The sequence below is a fragment of the Pantherophis guttatus genome, chromosome 1, assembly GCF_059756535.1.
Source record: "Pantherophis guttatus breed Tessera chromosome 1, ASM5975653v1, whole genome shotgun sequence".
Classification (NCBI taxonomy): domain Eukaryota; kingdom Metazoa; phylum Chordata; class Lepidosauria; order Squamata; family Colubridae; genus Pantherophis; species Pantherophis guttatus.
This window is the reverse complement of record NC_142063.1, coordinates 260,041,879-260,054,204: the sequence shown is the minus strand read 5'-3', so window position 1 is coordinate 260,054,204 and position 12,326 is coordinate 260,041,879. Positions and strand designations below refer to the sequence as shown.

At 34.4% G+C, this 12,326-nt stretch overlaps 1 protein-coding gene across 20 annotated transcripts in view; it reads left to right on the top strand.

The window, feature by feature from the left end:
* The window catches only part of REPS1 (RALBP1 associated Eps domain containing 1), a 45,932-nt gene that overhangs the window by 17,776 nt on the left and 15,830 nt on the right, over positions 1 to 12,326 (top strand). For 11 of the 20 annotated variants that reach the window (XR_015732507.1, XR_015732506.1, XR_015732511.1 and 8 more), the window contains 4 exons: positions 180 to 243; positions 1,767 to 1,921; positions 4,451 to 4,587; positions 10,542 to 10,622. Coding sequence is in view for 15 of the 20 variants with exons in the window: in XM_034418909.3 (XP_034274800.1) it covers positions 180 to 243; positions 1,767 to 1,921; positions 4,451 to 4,587; positions 10,542 to 10,622 (437 nt within the window). In the remaining 5 variants the exon portion in view is untranslated. The remainder of the gene's footprint in view (positions 1 to 179; positions 244 to 1,766; positions 1,922 to 4,450; positions 4,588 to 10,541; positions 10,623 to 12,326) is intronic. The other 9 variants (XR_015732514.1, XR_015732513.1, XM_087887271.1 and 6 more) reach the window with 1 other exon arrangement.

The following is a 12,326-nucleotide window of genomic DNA, read 5'->3' as shown; positions in this document are numbered from 1 at the left end:
TGCTCCCAGCCCCCAGCCTAGTGTATCTTTAAAAACTTACTAGCTTTTGTGTCATAAAGCATATACTAAATTTACAGTTAAGGTTATAATTCTAGTTTGAAAGTCAAACATTATTACTCTGGGTAAGATGGGTGGGCCAATACGTTTTACAAATAAATAAATAAATTTAATATTTTTAGGTTCTGCAGCTAAAGAATTTTTCACAAAATCAAAGCTTCCTATTCTTGAACTTTCACACATCTGGTAAGTTAAAGTATAATTATTTAAACTCATTGTTCTAAGAGCCCAGATTATTTGATAATAAAACTGAAATGTCTAGCAATCAATGCTACCATTTACATTGAAACCTCTTGTCTTAAAAATAAATGTAATTTAGAAGCTTAATCATATTTCCATTAAAATTGAGTAAGTTTCCACTTGACATGATCTCATATTAAATTTTGTTGTAATTACCAAGGAAACAAACATAAAACTTTATACTTATATCCAAATTACAGGTGGTCTCATTTAGTGACAATAACTGGGTTGACCATTTCATTGTTAAGCAAAGTGATTGCTAAGTGAAACTGCAACTGTGCTTGTGATCTTACTTCAGCTTTCCTTTGCTTTATAGACCTGTGAAGGTCATAAATGCGAGAACTGGTCCTGAAATTACTTTGTCATCACTATCAAAACTTTGAACAGTTAATAAACAAAGCAACCGCTAAACAAGGATTACATGTATTAGCTCCAATCAGTAGAACAAATTAATCACAACCTCTGCCTTTTGTTTTCTGTATGAAGTAAATATGACATAGTCTGAATTATTGTTCAAATGATATTTTTTATGCATGCCTTCATGTCACTCTAAATATTTGGGACTACAATTTCATTAATGTCTGATAAGAGTTGTAATCTAGATGGCATCACTTTGCCTACTATTTTTAAGGGAAAAGATAGTAGCTTAGTTTGATGTACTTTCCATACTACCTATCACTGCAAGTCTAAAGGGGCAAGTGTTTTGAATGCTTCATTGGATAAGATGCTCCCTTCACATTCTTTAAGAAATAGTTGTCCAAATTTAATACCATGTTTCCCCGAAAGTAGGACATGTCCCAAAAATAAGGCCAAGCCTGATTTTTTGCGTGGGCATAAATATACGCCCTCCCCCAAAAATAAGCCCTAGTGACGGGGTGGGCATGGGAGGCAGTCTGAGCAGCTGAGCTGCTCATGCTGCCATTCACAGCTGATTCATGGGTCCACTCAGGCCGCCGCCTCCAGCAAGCGTGGCCACTTTTGCAGCCAGTTGCGGCTGCAAAAGAAGCTGGAGGTCAAGCAACGCATCCCACATGCCTCGCATCCTCCTTACCTAATGGTGACAGTCACAGCAGGCAAGCCTGTCCACAGACCAGCTGCGTCATGGGTGCTGCTCCGGCCAGCGCTTCCAGCATGCACAGCTGTTTTTGCCATCGATTGCGGCCACTTCTGCAGCAGGAGGCCAAGCAATGCACCCCATGTGCATTTTTCAGGTTTTTTTTTTAACTGATTACTCTTCATCCAATAGGAGCATTCCAGGAGCTCATGGATTCTCAGGATTCAATTAATTGTGTTTTAAATACAATATGCCAGACTATGAAAGGCTAATGTTTACCTTGGAAAAATATCTGGTTATTTGGAAGAACTTCTTCAAATTACTTTTTCTCAATTTGAAAGACTTCGGAAAAATACAGAAAAGGTTTTTTTTTTTCCAAAAAAAAGTACAATAAAGTTGAATAATTTCATTTCAGGGAGCTGTCAGATTTTGATAAAGATGGTGCATTAACACTGGATGAGTTCTGTGCTGCTTTCCATCTAGTGGTTGCTAGGAAGAATGGTTATGACTTGCCGGAAAAACTACCTGAAAGTTTAATGCCTAAGTTGATTGATTTGGAGGACTCAGCAGGTACTTCTTTTTCCCTACAAATTAGTTGCTAAAGGATGTGTAACACAGACTGTACTGCATGTGCGTTGAAATTGTTTTATTTCATTCTCTTGTGTGTCTGTATAAAACTGATTTTCTTTTTGAGACAGAAGCTTCTGTCCTTATGTATGTAAACTACAATAGTTTATCAAAAATGTAAGTTGATTCTACTTGCATTTACTCAAGCATTCTATTACAGAAGATAAAATGTCTCTTATTCAACTTTCAATTAATTGTTATTGCTTCTATTGCTTTCTAAGGTTGCCCATTTGTTGATGATTCTAGGTGACTAAAGTTTATATTTCCAGCTAGTCTCTTATTCTCTATCATGTAAATTATATGTGTGTTCAGTTACTAATATGCTGAGGAAACACGGAATTCACCTGAGATTTTGTCTTACTGTGAAAAGTCCTTCAAATTTTTGTTTTGTGGGAAACTATTATTTAGCTCGCTTCAAAATGTTTTTTAGATCCTTGTAATGCTACATGTCTGCTTATTGGAGAGAAAAATATATTTCACCTGTGTTACAATTTAATCAAACAATTTAAAATATAAAAATAAAGAGGATAGTTTGTATTATTAACAAACGGTGGATTTGATTTAAATCGAGTCGATTTAAATCATGATTTAAATCATGATTTAAATCACTAATAAAAAGACTTGATTTAAATCAACTCGATTTAAATCATAATTTTTAAAGAGCAACTGTCATCTCTGCTACTCCTTTGACCCGCTGTTGACTCACCGATAGTCCCAGTGTTGCAGAATATACAGCCTTGTGCTACATAACTAAGCTCCATTTCATGCTGAATAAACTAAATTATTTATGTATTTAAATAGAAAACTATCTTACGATAGATTTTTACCCAAAAGTTTTTTATTAAAATAAATTCAATAAAAATCAAAAAAATCTGATTTAAATAAAAAAATCCAATTTAAATCAAAAAAATCTGATTTTTTTTATTTTTTTAAAAAAATAATTGATTTTTATCCACCCTGTTAACAAAGCAACGATGATACCCCAACCTAGCAACCTCCTTTTTACAGCCAGGAAATAGCAATGTGTTTTAATGATATTTTAGAATGAGCACATCTAAAGATTATACTCTAATGCAGTGTTTCTCAACCTTGGAAGCTTGAAGATGGGTGGACTTCAACTCTCAGAATCCCTGAATTCTGGGAGTTGAAGTCCACTCATCTTCAAGCTACCAAGGTTGAGAAACACTGCTCTAATGCCATGAAGAAGCTAATCAAGCATCTTTTTTTCTGCATAACATAATATGTGGCCAAGGGCTATCCTTTAAGGAGAACTTCTGGAAGAGGTTTCCGTAAGAGACTATTAATAAAACAGAAATTTTGCACTTTCCCTATCTTTGCAAAAGTTCTTGCAATCTCATATAATTTTCTAGATCCTGGCCAGTAAAGTCACCCTATGATTGTTCCCATGTTTGGTAGCCATCAAATATACGAAACTAGAAAGCTGCTAATTTTTTCTTGTTCAAAGAAACTATTCTTTGTTCTTAACATATGGAATGTATAAACTTAAACTGTAAGGAAAACTTTTGAAAAAGGAAAATATTAGGTTATTTTGCCTTAGCATCCTGAAATTTCTGCTATGCTTATATGAAATGGGTCGAATCCAAAACACGAAAGAACTCTCCTTGTGCAATATAGCTTTTCTGGTTACTTCCCTTTTCTACCAGACTCTGCAGCATTTTCAGGCTGGTGGGCATATCTCCAATTTTGATGTAACCAATCATAAAGCACAATTTTTACAGGAAGGCAAGTTGATAAGGCTGAAAGAAAAATAGCCTGCTCAAGACTTTTAAGCACAGAGCTGACAAAACAAAATTGCTACTTTATGGCAGGTAAATTGGTCATGCTAAGAAATATGCAGCAGGAACAAAGCCTACACAATACATGTATCAAAACAAATGAGGGGAATTAGCAGGAAAAAAATGTAAAAGAACAATTAAAATATCATATACAATATAGAGAATAATCAAAACTTTCTAGCCCAATTACACTTGCTACTAGTTTCTATTGTCTCTTTCCCTAGACTGCATAGTATAGTTCAAAATAAAACAATGGACTACTTAACTATTATTTTATTTTCTGAGAATGTCCATAGGGCTTAGAGTCATTAATGGAATCTATGTGGTCGCTGATACTTTGATCCGCAGTAAAATTGAAAGACTTTTTTAATATAGTGGAGCAGAGAGCAGGATAAATGACAGAACTGCCCACAAACCCTGTGATTTTCCAAATACCCCATGGGGAATCCGTTCTAGAATATTTATAACGGAGCTAAATGTACTACAACGTGCTGGAAAAATAAAGTAAATATAGTACAGTTCTCTGCATAATGGGGAATCTCTGAAATAGGTTGATAAATGTTCATAAATAAGATATGTTATAAGCTTGCTTCCATACATTAATTATGAAATTGCAAGAAACTCTTAACACACAGTTTTAAAGACATTGCTACAATGTTGTGTTTGGCTTTTGTAGTGGTTCCTGTTTCAGAAGTGGGGGATCAATCTGCTGAGGTAGGTTTTGCAAGTTCCCCAGCAGAAGCACCGCCAAGCAAATCACCATCAATGCCATCACTTAATCAAACGTGGCCTGAACTGAATCAAAGCAGCGAGGTTAGCAAAATATACCTTACTTTCTTAGAATTCCTACTTTAAGAATGAATGTAAAACACAATATAGATTGGATTGCGTTCTAAATTTGGGGGTTAAGTTTAGTGTTGCTGTGTATAGGCTTGATCCTTGTCATGATAACTGGAGAATGTATTGGGATTGTACACAAAAGCTCACTTTTTTGTCTTTTTCTTTCCCTGGTCTTTAAAACAAAAGTTATTCTGTCCGTCAGTGATTTCTGTTCTAAATCCTGCATAGGTCTTTTGCTAATTTCTTGAGGGTGGTTTCAACTCTCTATAAGGTGGAAAAGGTTAAAGAGCTTCCTTTTGGAGTGATTCAGTTCATTTTTTGCTGTTAGACCACAGTAAAAGGTAAAGTCCCTGTTGAGGTGACTTGGACTCCTAGTGACTGTCTATGTTTTCTTGGCAAAAGCATGGATGTGATTTGCCATAACTTTTTTTGCCTTCCCTTTTTTGATTTCCCTAATCTAAATCTCTAACCTAAAACCTGAGAAAGTTTCTGGTAGTTTCCCATACAAATGCTATTCACTGTCCAGTCCTGTTTAGCTTTCTGGGATTATTTAAATTGACTAGGTTCTACTTCCCTTCTGATTTAGACCAGAAAGCACATGCAAGTCTTCTTGCCTATATCTAGTACAATCAGAATTCCATTTAAATCAGTCTGGCCATTGACTGGGAATTAGAATTAGATTTCAGTAGGATTCGAAAAATCCTTGTTTGGTGAAGGCTCATTATAGTAATTTTATTAAAAATTACAATTGCAACAATAAAACTAATATAAACTAAAAAATGGAAGGTGGATAAAAATGGAAAAGAGAAAAAATATAGTAAAGAAAAAGGAAAATAAATAAATAAAGAGCTTACCTCTTCATCATAAGTATAAACAGTCTCTTCTCTTAAAATACAAATGACCTCTTCTTCGCATGTCTCACCTCTTGTCTATAAACAAATCTTTAGAATCGCATCATTCAGTCCTGATCAGCAAAAGTCTATTAAGGGTTACCAGAGATAACAATATATCTATTTTAACCTTGGTCAAATAAACCAACTTTATATTCCTTCTTTTTATGTTTAACAATCCTGATCTTTAATCCCTTTAAATAGTGTGCTAGAACTTGGTTTCTTTTGTTTTTTTCTGTCACTTCTCCCAAAAATCTTTAAAGCTTTAATAAGCCTCTTTTGTAGGAAGATTATCCAGGTCACCCTCTTGGTTTGCTATTTGCATGTTCCTTTTAATTATTAAGATATCCACTGGCTTTATTGTATCATCTTTTCACATATCATTTTTTAAGTTCACTTTCAATCTTGTCAGGTAAAAGTTGTTCCTCTTCCATAACACTTTTTAAATACAGGCCAGACCTTGTTGAAATAAATTTCTGGGTCCACTGTTCAAAACCCTAACCTAACCCTAACCTTTAGTCAAGTGTGTCCAGTCTTAAAATGTTTTGCTTTATTCTGTATTGGTAAATCAAGTGTTCTTCCCCTTTAATTGTAATCTTTAATTCCTTCTAGTGTCCAACTTTTAAAGTCCCATTTATCATGTTTTTTTTAAAGAATTAAGCATTTCCTCATGGAAAGAATTATTATAATTAATTTCAAAATTGTATTTCAAATCTGGACTCTTTATCTATTTATAACATTCCAAAATCAAAATTCTAATCACCATTTTGCTGTTTATTAAAAAAAATTCTTAAAAGGTCTATTTAAAACTTGAAGGAAACTTATCTGTTGCTGTAAATTAACCTCTCCAAAATTTTCTAGTAGCTGAAAAGCAATTAAATAATTTTCAAAAGTGATTGGAAAAGAAGTATGCAAACTCAATGTCTTTCAAAGATGCCAAACAAAGTTTGAGCAAGCTGGCTGTCTCCTCATCTCCCAGAGCTCTAAACCCATTGAAGACTTCTGTCTGGCAGTCTCTTCATGAGGAGCAACTGTATGGAGAATTACGAAGATTTAGTCTGTTTAACCAGCTCTTCATTCGACTGCAGTCATTAGCCCCAGCTTTTAGTGGAGCTTTCTTCAGTTTATCATTTATTCCCTGGAAATTTAATGTCTCAAATGAAATTTCTGAATTTAATTCAATTTTCTGAAATTCTTCTAGAAGCTGAAAGTATCTGAGTGAAACTGGAAAGGCAGAAATTATTTAGAGCTTTCAATAGTTTGAGCAATGCTTATATTGCAAAATATATTAGTGTGATGCTAAATATTTGTCTTTTCAAGAATTATTTGCCACTAACAATTCTCATTAATGTTTGTATATATGCTTCCATAGGCCATTTATATTAGAATTCAAAATTACAAGAATCTTCTAGTCCAAGCAGTGGTCAATTTACAAGTTTCTGCAGTATCTTAAACTAAATAGTTTCAGTGTCAAATAGCAGTCACCACTATGAAAATTGATACATCTGAATATATATATATATATATATATATAAAATTAATTTAAGAATAAGTATAGTAGAGAACATTCTGAGGGTCTAGAAATGGAAAGCTAATAACAATTTTTTTTTCCAATTATTTCATTAAAAAGTCATTATTTGAGTTTGCTCTCTGTATTTCAAAATTCCAAATATGTTCACTGGTCTTAAAAAGGTTGCCTGCCTCCATTCTGCGGCAACAGAGAATGGAAGATAAAGGCTCAACTTTGAAGAGAAAAAAAAACCATACAAATCTTCAATACAACCATTGGCTTATTAGATGACTTAGCAGTCTAAGCTAATACAGAGAGTCAGCAACCATTTGAAATGATGGCACTGAATGAAGACTGCTGCCCAAAATTACTACTATTGCAGTGCCTCCACAGTCATGTGGACAAAATTCAGACTTTTGACCAGAGGGACACTGCAACCTGTCTTTTTCCCATCCCACCCTGCTGGGTCCCTGCAAGCTTTGGGTTTGTTTCCCATCCCGTTGGGTCTACATCCTCTTCCCGATGCCCCATCACAGCTCTGTGTCTTATCTTTTCTGTAGTTCTCCTTTGAGAAGCAGCTGCTTAGTCACGAGGCGTTCCTACACAGAGCCCCAGCACCATTCCAGAAGTGGACATCATTTTGCAATGAATTGTGGCTTCTTTGAAATGGTGCCCACTTCAAGGATTATGCCATATGGCTCCATACTGTATAGGAAGGCTGAGGGGTGAAATGGCTGTTTCTCCTTTAGGAAGGAGAGTTCGCCATTCCACTCCTTAGGTTCCCTATGTATTACGGAGGGTGTATGACGCCATCCCAGAACCAGGCACCATTTTGAAGTGGCTGCAATGAATTGTGTTGCCTGTGGGTTTTCATTCTTGTTGATCGAGGAAATACATACTTTGAATGCTTTGCCACATAATGCAGAACCTTAAATAACAGAGTTGGAATTCCATCACATAGAGATATCTTGCTGGACTGGCTCTCTGGGAAGTTTGGGTTCATGCTAGTTAGATGTTGCTCTCCCTATCCAAGAGTCTTAAGGTACTTGTTCAAAAGATTGCTGACCGATATTGCTAATTTCTGTCAAGATGATACATCTGGAGGGAAACGGAGAGTATATTGAAAGTTAAAGAGGGATCTTACTCACCTATTGGGAGCATGCCATTTGAAAGGAAACACATGATTGTAACAGGATGTAGGGAGAATGGGTTGTTTCCTGACACAGGCAACTAGATTCCTATCGCTCCAAAACATAAGGTGGCAATCTCCAGTAAGACCTTTGGTCATATTCTTCTGGCATTTAGCTCATAAATGGAACCTGAGTTCTTGTTAGGTTCTTGTTAGGTTGGAAGCATTGGTGGCAGGAAATGGGGCAGAGAGTCCAAGAAAGAGGCCAATCATAATTCCCGGTACATCCAGAATATTCAAAAGAGCCAATGTGTTTTGGAGCAAGCTGGACCAAAATCTCCAAAACATAATTGTATTGTTCCAGATTTGAAATATTTAGAAGGACTTGTTTTGAGCTCATAAAACCATAAATCTACTATTTGTCGGTTTATATAGATCCCTAAAAACTCTAGATGGCTTACAATAATTAAATAATGTGAGATACAGAAAAATAATGGTAAAAATCAGTACAGTTAAAATAAAATTGAATATTAAAATCACTATAATTAGATTGTTACAATAATTATAGTTAAAAACCTTACTAGAAAGCTTCCTTTATTATTATTATTCCCAGCTTTGAACACATTAATCCACTCTTAATGGATTAGATATATCAACATGAAAATGGTCTTGCAGAGTTGGAGTCCATTAATACAATGCATGTCAGAAATTATTAGGCTGCAAATTGAAACTTAAAGGAATATGAAGAGACTCAGTAAAATAAGGCAGCATTGCCCATAGTCAAATGCCATAAGGTCTTTGCATACTAGATTGATAACACGAGTGAGGCAATAAAAACAGGCTGGCATCATCATGGAAGCATGAAACACAGTGGAAATTAGAGAGGATTACACCAGCTGCAGTTGAAACCTTTGATGTATATCAAATTTCATTTCAGTGTTTCCTGCTTGTCAGTAGAAATTTGTGTGCTGCTTGCTAAGTTCCTCATTTTACATGGAAGAGTTGGGGGAGGTACTGAACTGCTTTCTACTTACCATAAATACCTTAGATTATACAAAAGATACTATCTATAAACAAACAAACAATATTGGATAATATCTGAATATATAATTCATGCAAGGAAATTTTACAATTCCCACAGAATTTCTTGAATCGCCGATTCTGTGCAAACTGCAGATTGCTTTTCCAACACGTCAAATTAAGTTTAGAAAGCTGCTACTGAAGAAACCCGAAAGTTTTATCTGGTTGTCTTGCTCATGGGGCTTTGAATTCTGTCCATTACACCTAATCCTATATAATTTTTTTTAAAAACCCCACTACATGGCACATTATTGTCTCTGGATTTCTTTTTAATTTCTAAAATTCTTCAGAATATTCATATAAGGATATATTAGATTTTAGAGTTCTAACTAATGACAAACAACATGTACATATATTATTCACACTAACTTTCCTTTGTACACTCTCCCACCTAAGTTTAATTTGTTCATCCAAAAGCAACTGAGGTTCACCCCTTATGATCAGCCAAGCTCTCTCCCAGCTATGCAGCATAAGCAGCTCCTGATTTGCTAGGAAAACATATTCAGTCCATTTGTTTAAATGTTTGATATGTCTAATAATTAACTCACCATTCCACTAACAGAGATACTAACATTTCCTTCCAAAAAATAATCTTGAGCATTGAATCTCAGACCAAATCCTTCATTGCTTGGAAACCTGATTATTTCTGTTTTGCCTGTATCTTAGTTTATGCATGAAAAAAAAAATGACTTGGCAGTTATATATTTCAACGGGGCATGTCTTGGATCTTACTGAAATGATTGCTATTGCAGTCTTTCCTTTTACACTGACTACTTTGAATTTAATTATCAAACATAATTGAATACATCGAATACTTTGAATTGTACAATTATCAAACATATCTTTAATTTATGTATAAAATGTACTTTATTAGAAATGTTTTCAGGTATAGCAATGGCAATTTGCATGTAATTCTTTTAATTTTTTTTCTAATATAAAGATATATTTTATTTCTGATACGTAAAGAAAATTTATTATTAATGTTTATTTAAATGAAATAAAACAGAAGATTCTAGAAAAACAAGGAATCTTACATATTGATAGCCATAGCAGCACTGACTTAAAAGCTTCTGTTTTCTGTAGTTTGATTTCTCAAATCGGTATGCTGACTTTCACTTTCAAATTGATTTGTTTAATCTGTACAGTATTTCACATTGATTTAAAAGATTTTGCAAGACAGAATCTGAAAACTGTTGAAATGTATATTTTGGCTCCCCCCCCCCCCAAGAAAAACAACTGCCATTACAACCTCTGAACTATGCTAAATCTTCTCCAGGGGTGACTCTATTCTCATGTTGTCTCTCCTCTGTCTGTTTAGCAGTGGGAGACATTTAGTGAACGCTCTTCCAGCTCACAAACTCTGACCCAATTTGATTCTAACATTGCACCAGCTGATCCTGTAAGTCAATCACTTAGCTTGCTTCTTTGAAATTAATTTTATTAACTCCAAATTTTCATTAATTGTTTTGGTTTTGCATGGTAAGTGGGGGAATGGTAAACAATTTAATAATTTGATCTGCTTTAAACTTCATCAAAGGGTCTTGTCTGTCACTGCAACTAAAATAACAAAATATCTTAGAAGTGCAAAAATAAAATTAGGTCTGTTCTTTTCTAATATCTGCCTGAATATTTTGAGATTTTTATTTAACTGTTTTTTTTTTAAAAAGGACAGTAAAACATTTTAACTGAGTTTTCTTTACTGATAAATGTATTGGAAATGAAATGAGTAAAAATGGTGACTTGTCAAAAGCTACTGTCAACCTGGACATCCAGGACCATCTCGTTTTTCTGGATCCAGTTCTCTTTCTGTTACACCCAAAAGCTTCTTACATGAATACACCCTTTGTAGACATGTTTCACAATTACATAATTTTAACCTTTTCCCTCATCCTTCACTGTTCATGGAAATGTATGGATGCCATGGCTACTGTAAGGCACACATACGTCGTCATATGATCTTGCACACAAGAAAGCTAGATCAAACATAACAATTTATCCCCAAAAAAACAATATTTACCCTCATATTATTTCTCAGAATTTATTTTTGTTATAAAATGTATATGGGGGAGAACCCTCAAAAATGCTCTGTTGATGACCAGAGTGTATGTTACAGATAGTATGAGTCATCAGTTCTGTAATAGCTTAGGTATAAGTATATAAATATTTATACACCATTATGAGCACACCTTGAATTAGACTCAGACAATAATAGTATAAAGAGGTTGATTTATTAGTAGGATAATGGGTACCTCTAGGAGGCACCCCTCATAAATGGTGCTACTACACTCAGCCATTTGCAATGTTTTGATCATCCTCAAGGGCCAACACACATTGCAGTAGTCCAGCCTTGATGTTATTAGTTCATGGATCACCAGATCCAGAGTGATAAAGGCCCTCCTTGCAATTGGTGTGATACGTTAATACAGTATGAATAGTGATCCAAGACTACCCCAGATTGTGAACTTGTTTTAAAGAAGAATGTAGTTCCATCAGAACTGTTACTTGTCAAAGTCTAATGTCATGCATTCAGAATCAGTATTCCATTTTGTCAGAGTCACGATGGATTTGATTTAAATCATAATTTTAAAAGAGCAACTGTCATTTCTGTCCCACAGCAGCTCCTCCTCTGACCCACTGTTGACTCACCGACAGCCCCAATATTGCAGAATATACAACCTCATGCTACATAATAACTAAACTCCATTTCATGCTGAATAAACTAAATTATTAATGTATCTTAAATGGAAAACTAACTTTAGATATACTTTTATTCCAAAAGCATTTTATTAAAATACACTTGATAAAAATAAAAAAAATTCTGAATTAAATCAAAAAAATATTTTTTAAAAAAATCATTGATTTTTATCCACCCTGGTCTGAGTTCAGTTTCAGCTTTTATTTCCCCTCAGAAACAGTTGAAGCACTTGTTAAACGACTTAAAATTTCACTTAAGACTTCTTTATTTGAATATTGGATGAATTTTGTTTCTATTCTTTTTTTCTTTGCCATCACCTTTTTATCCTATATCTTTATTTTGTGTTTAACCCACTTTGAGATGATTTTTGTAAGGGAGGTGAATATATATAGAAGTCTATGCCTAGAA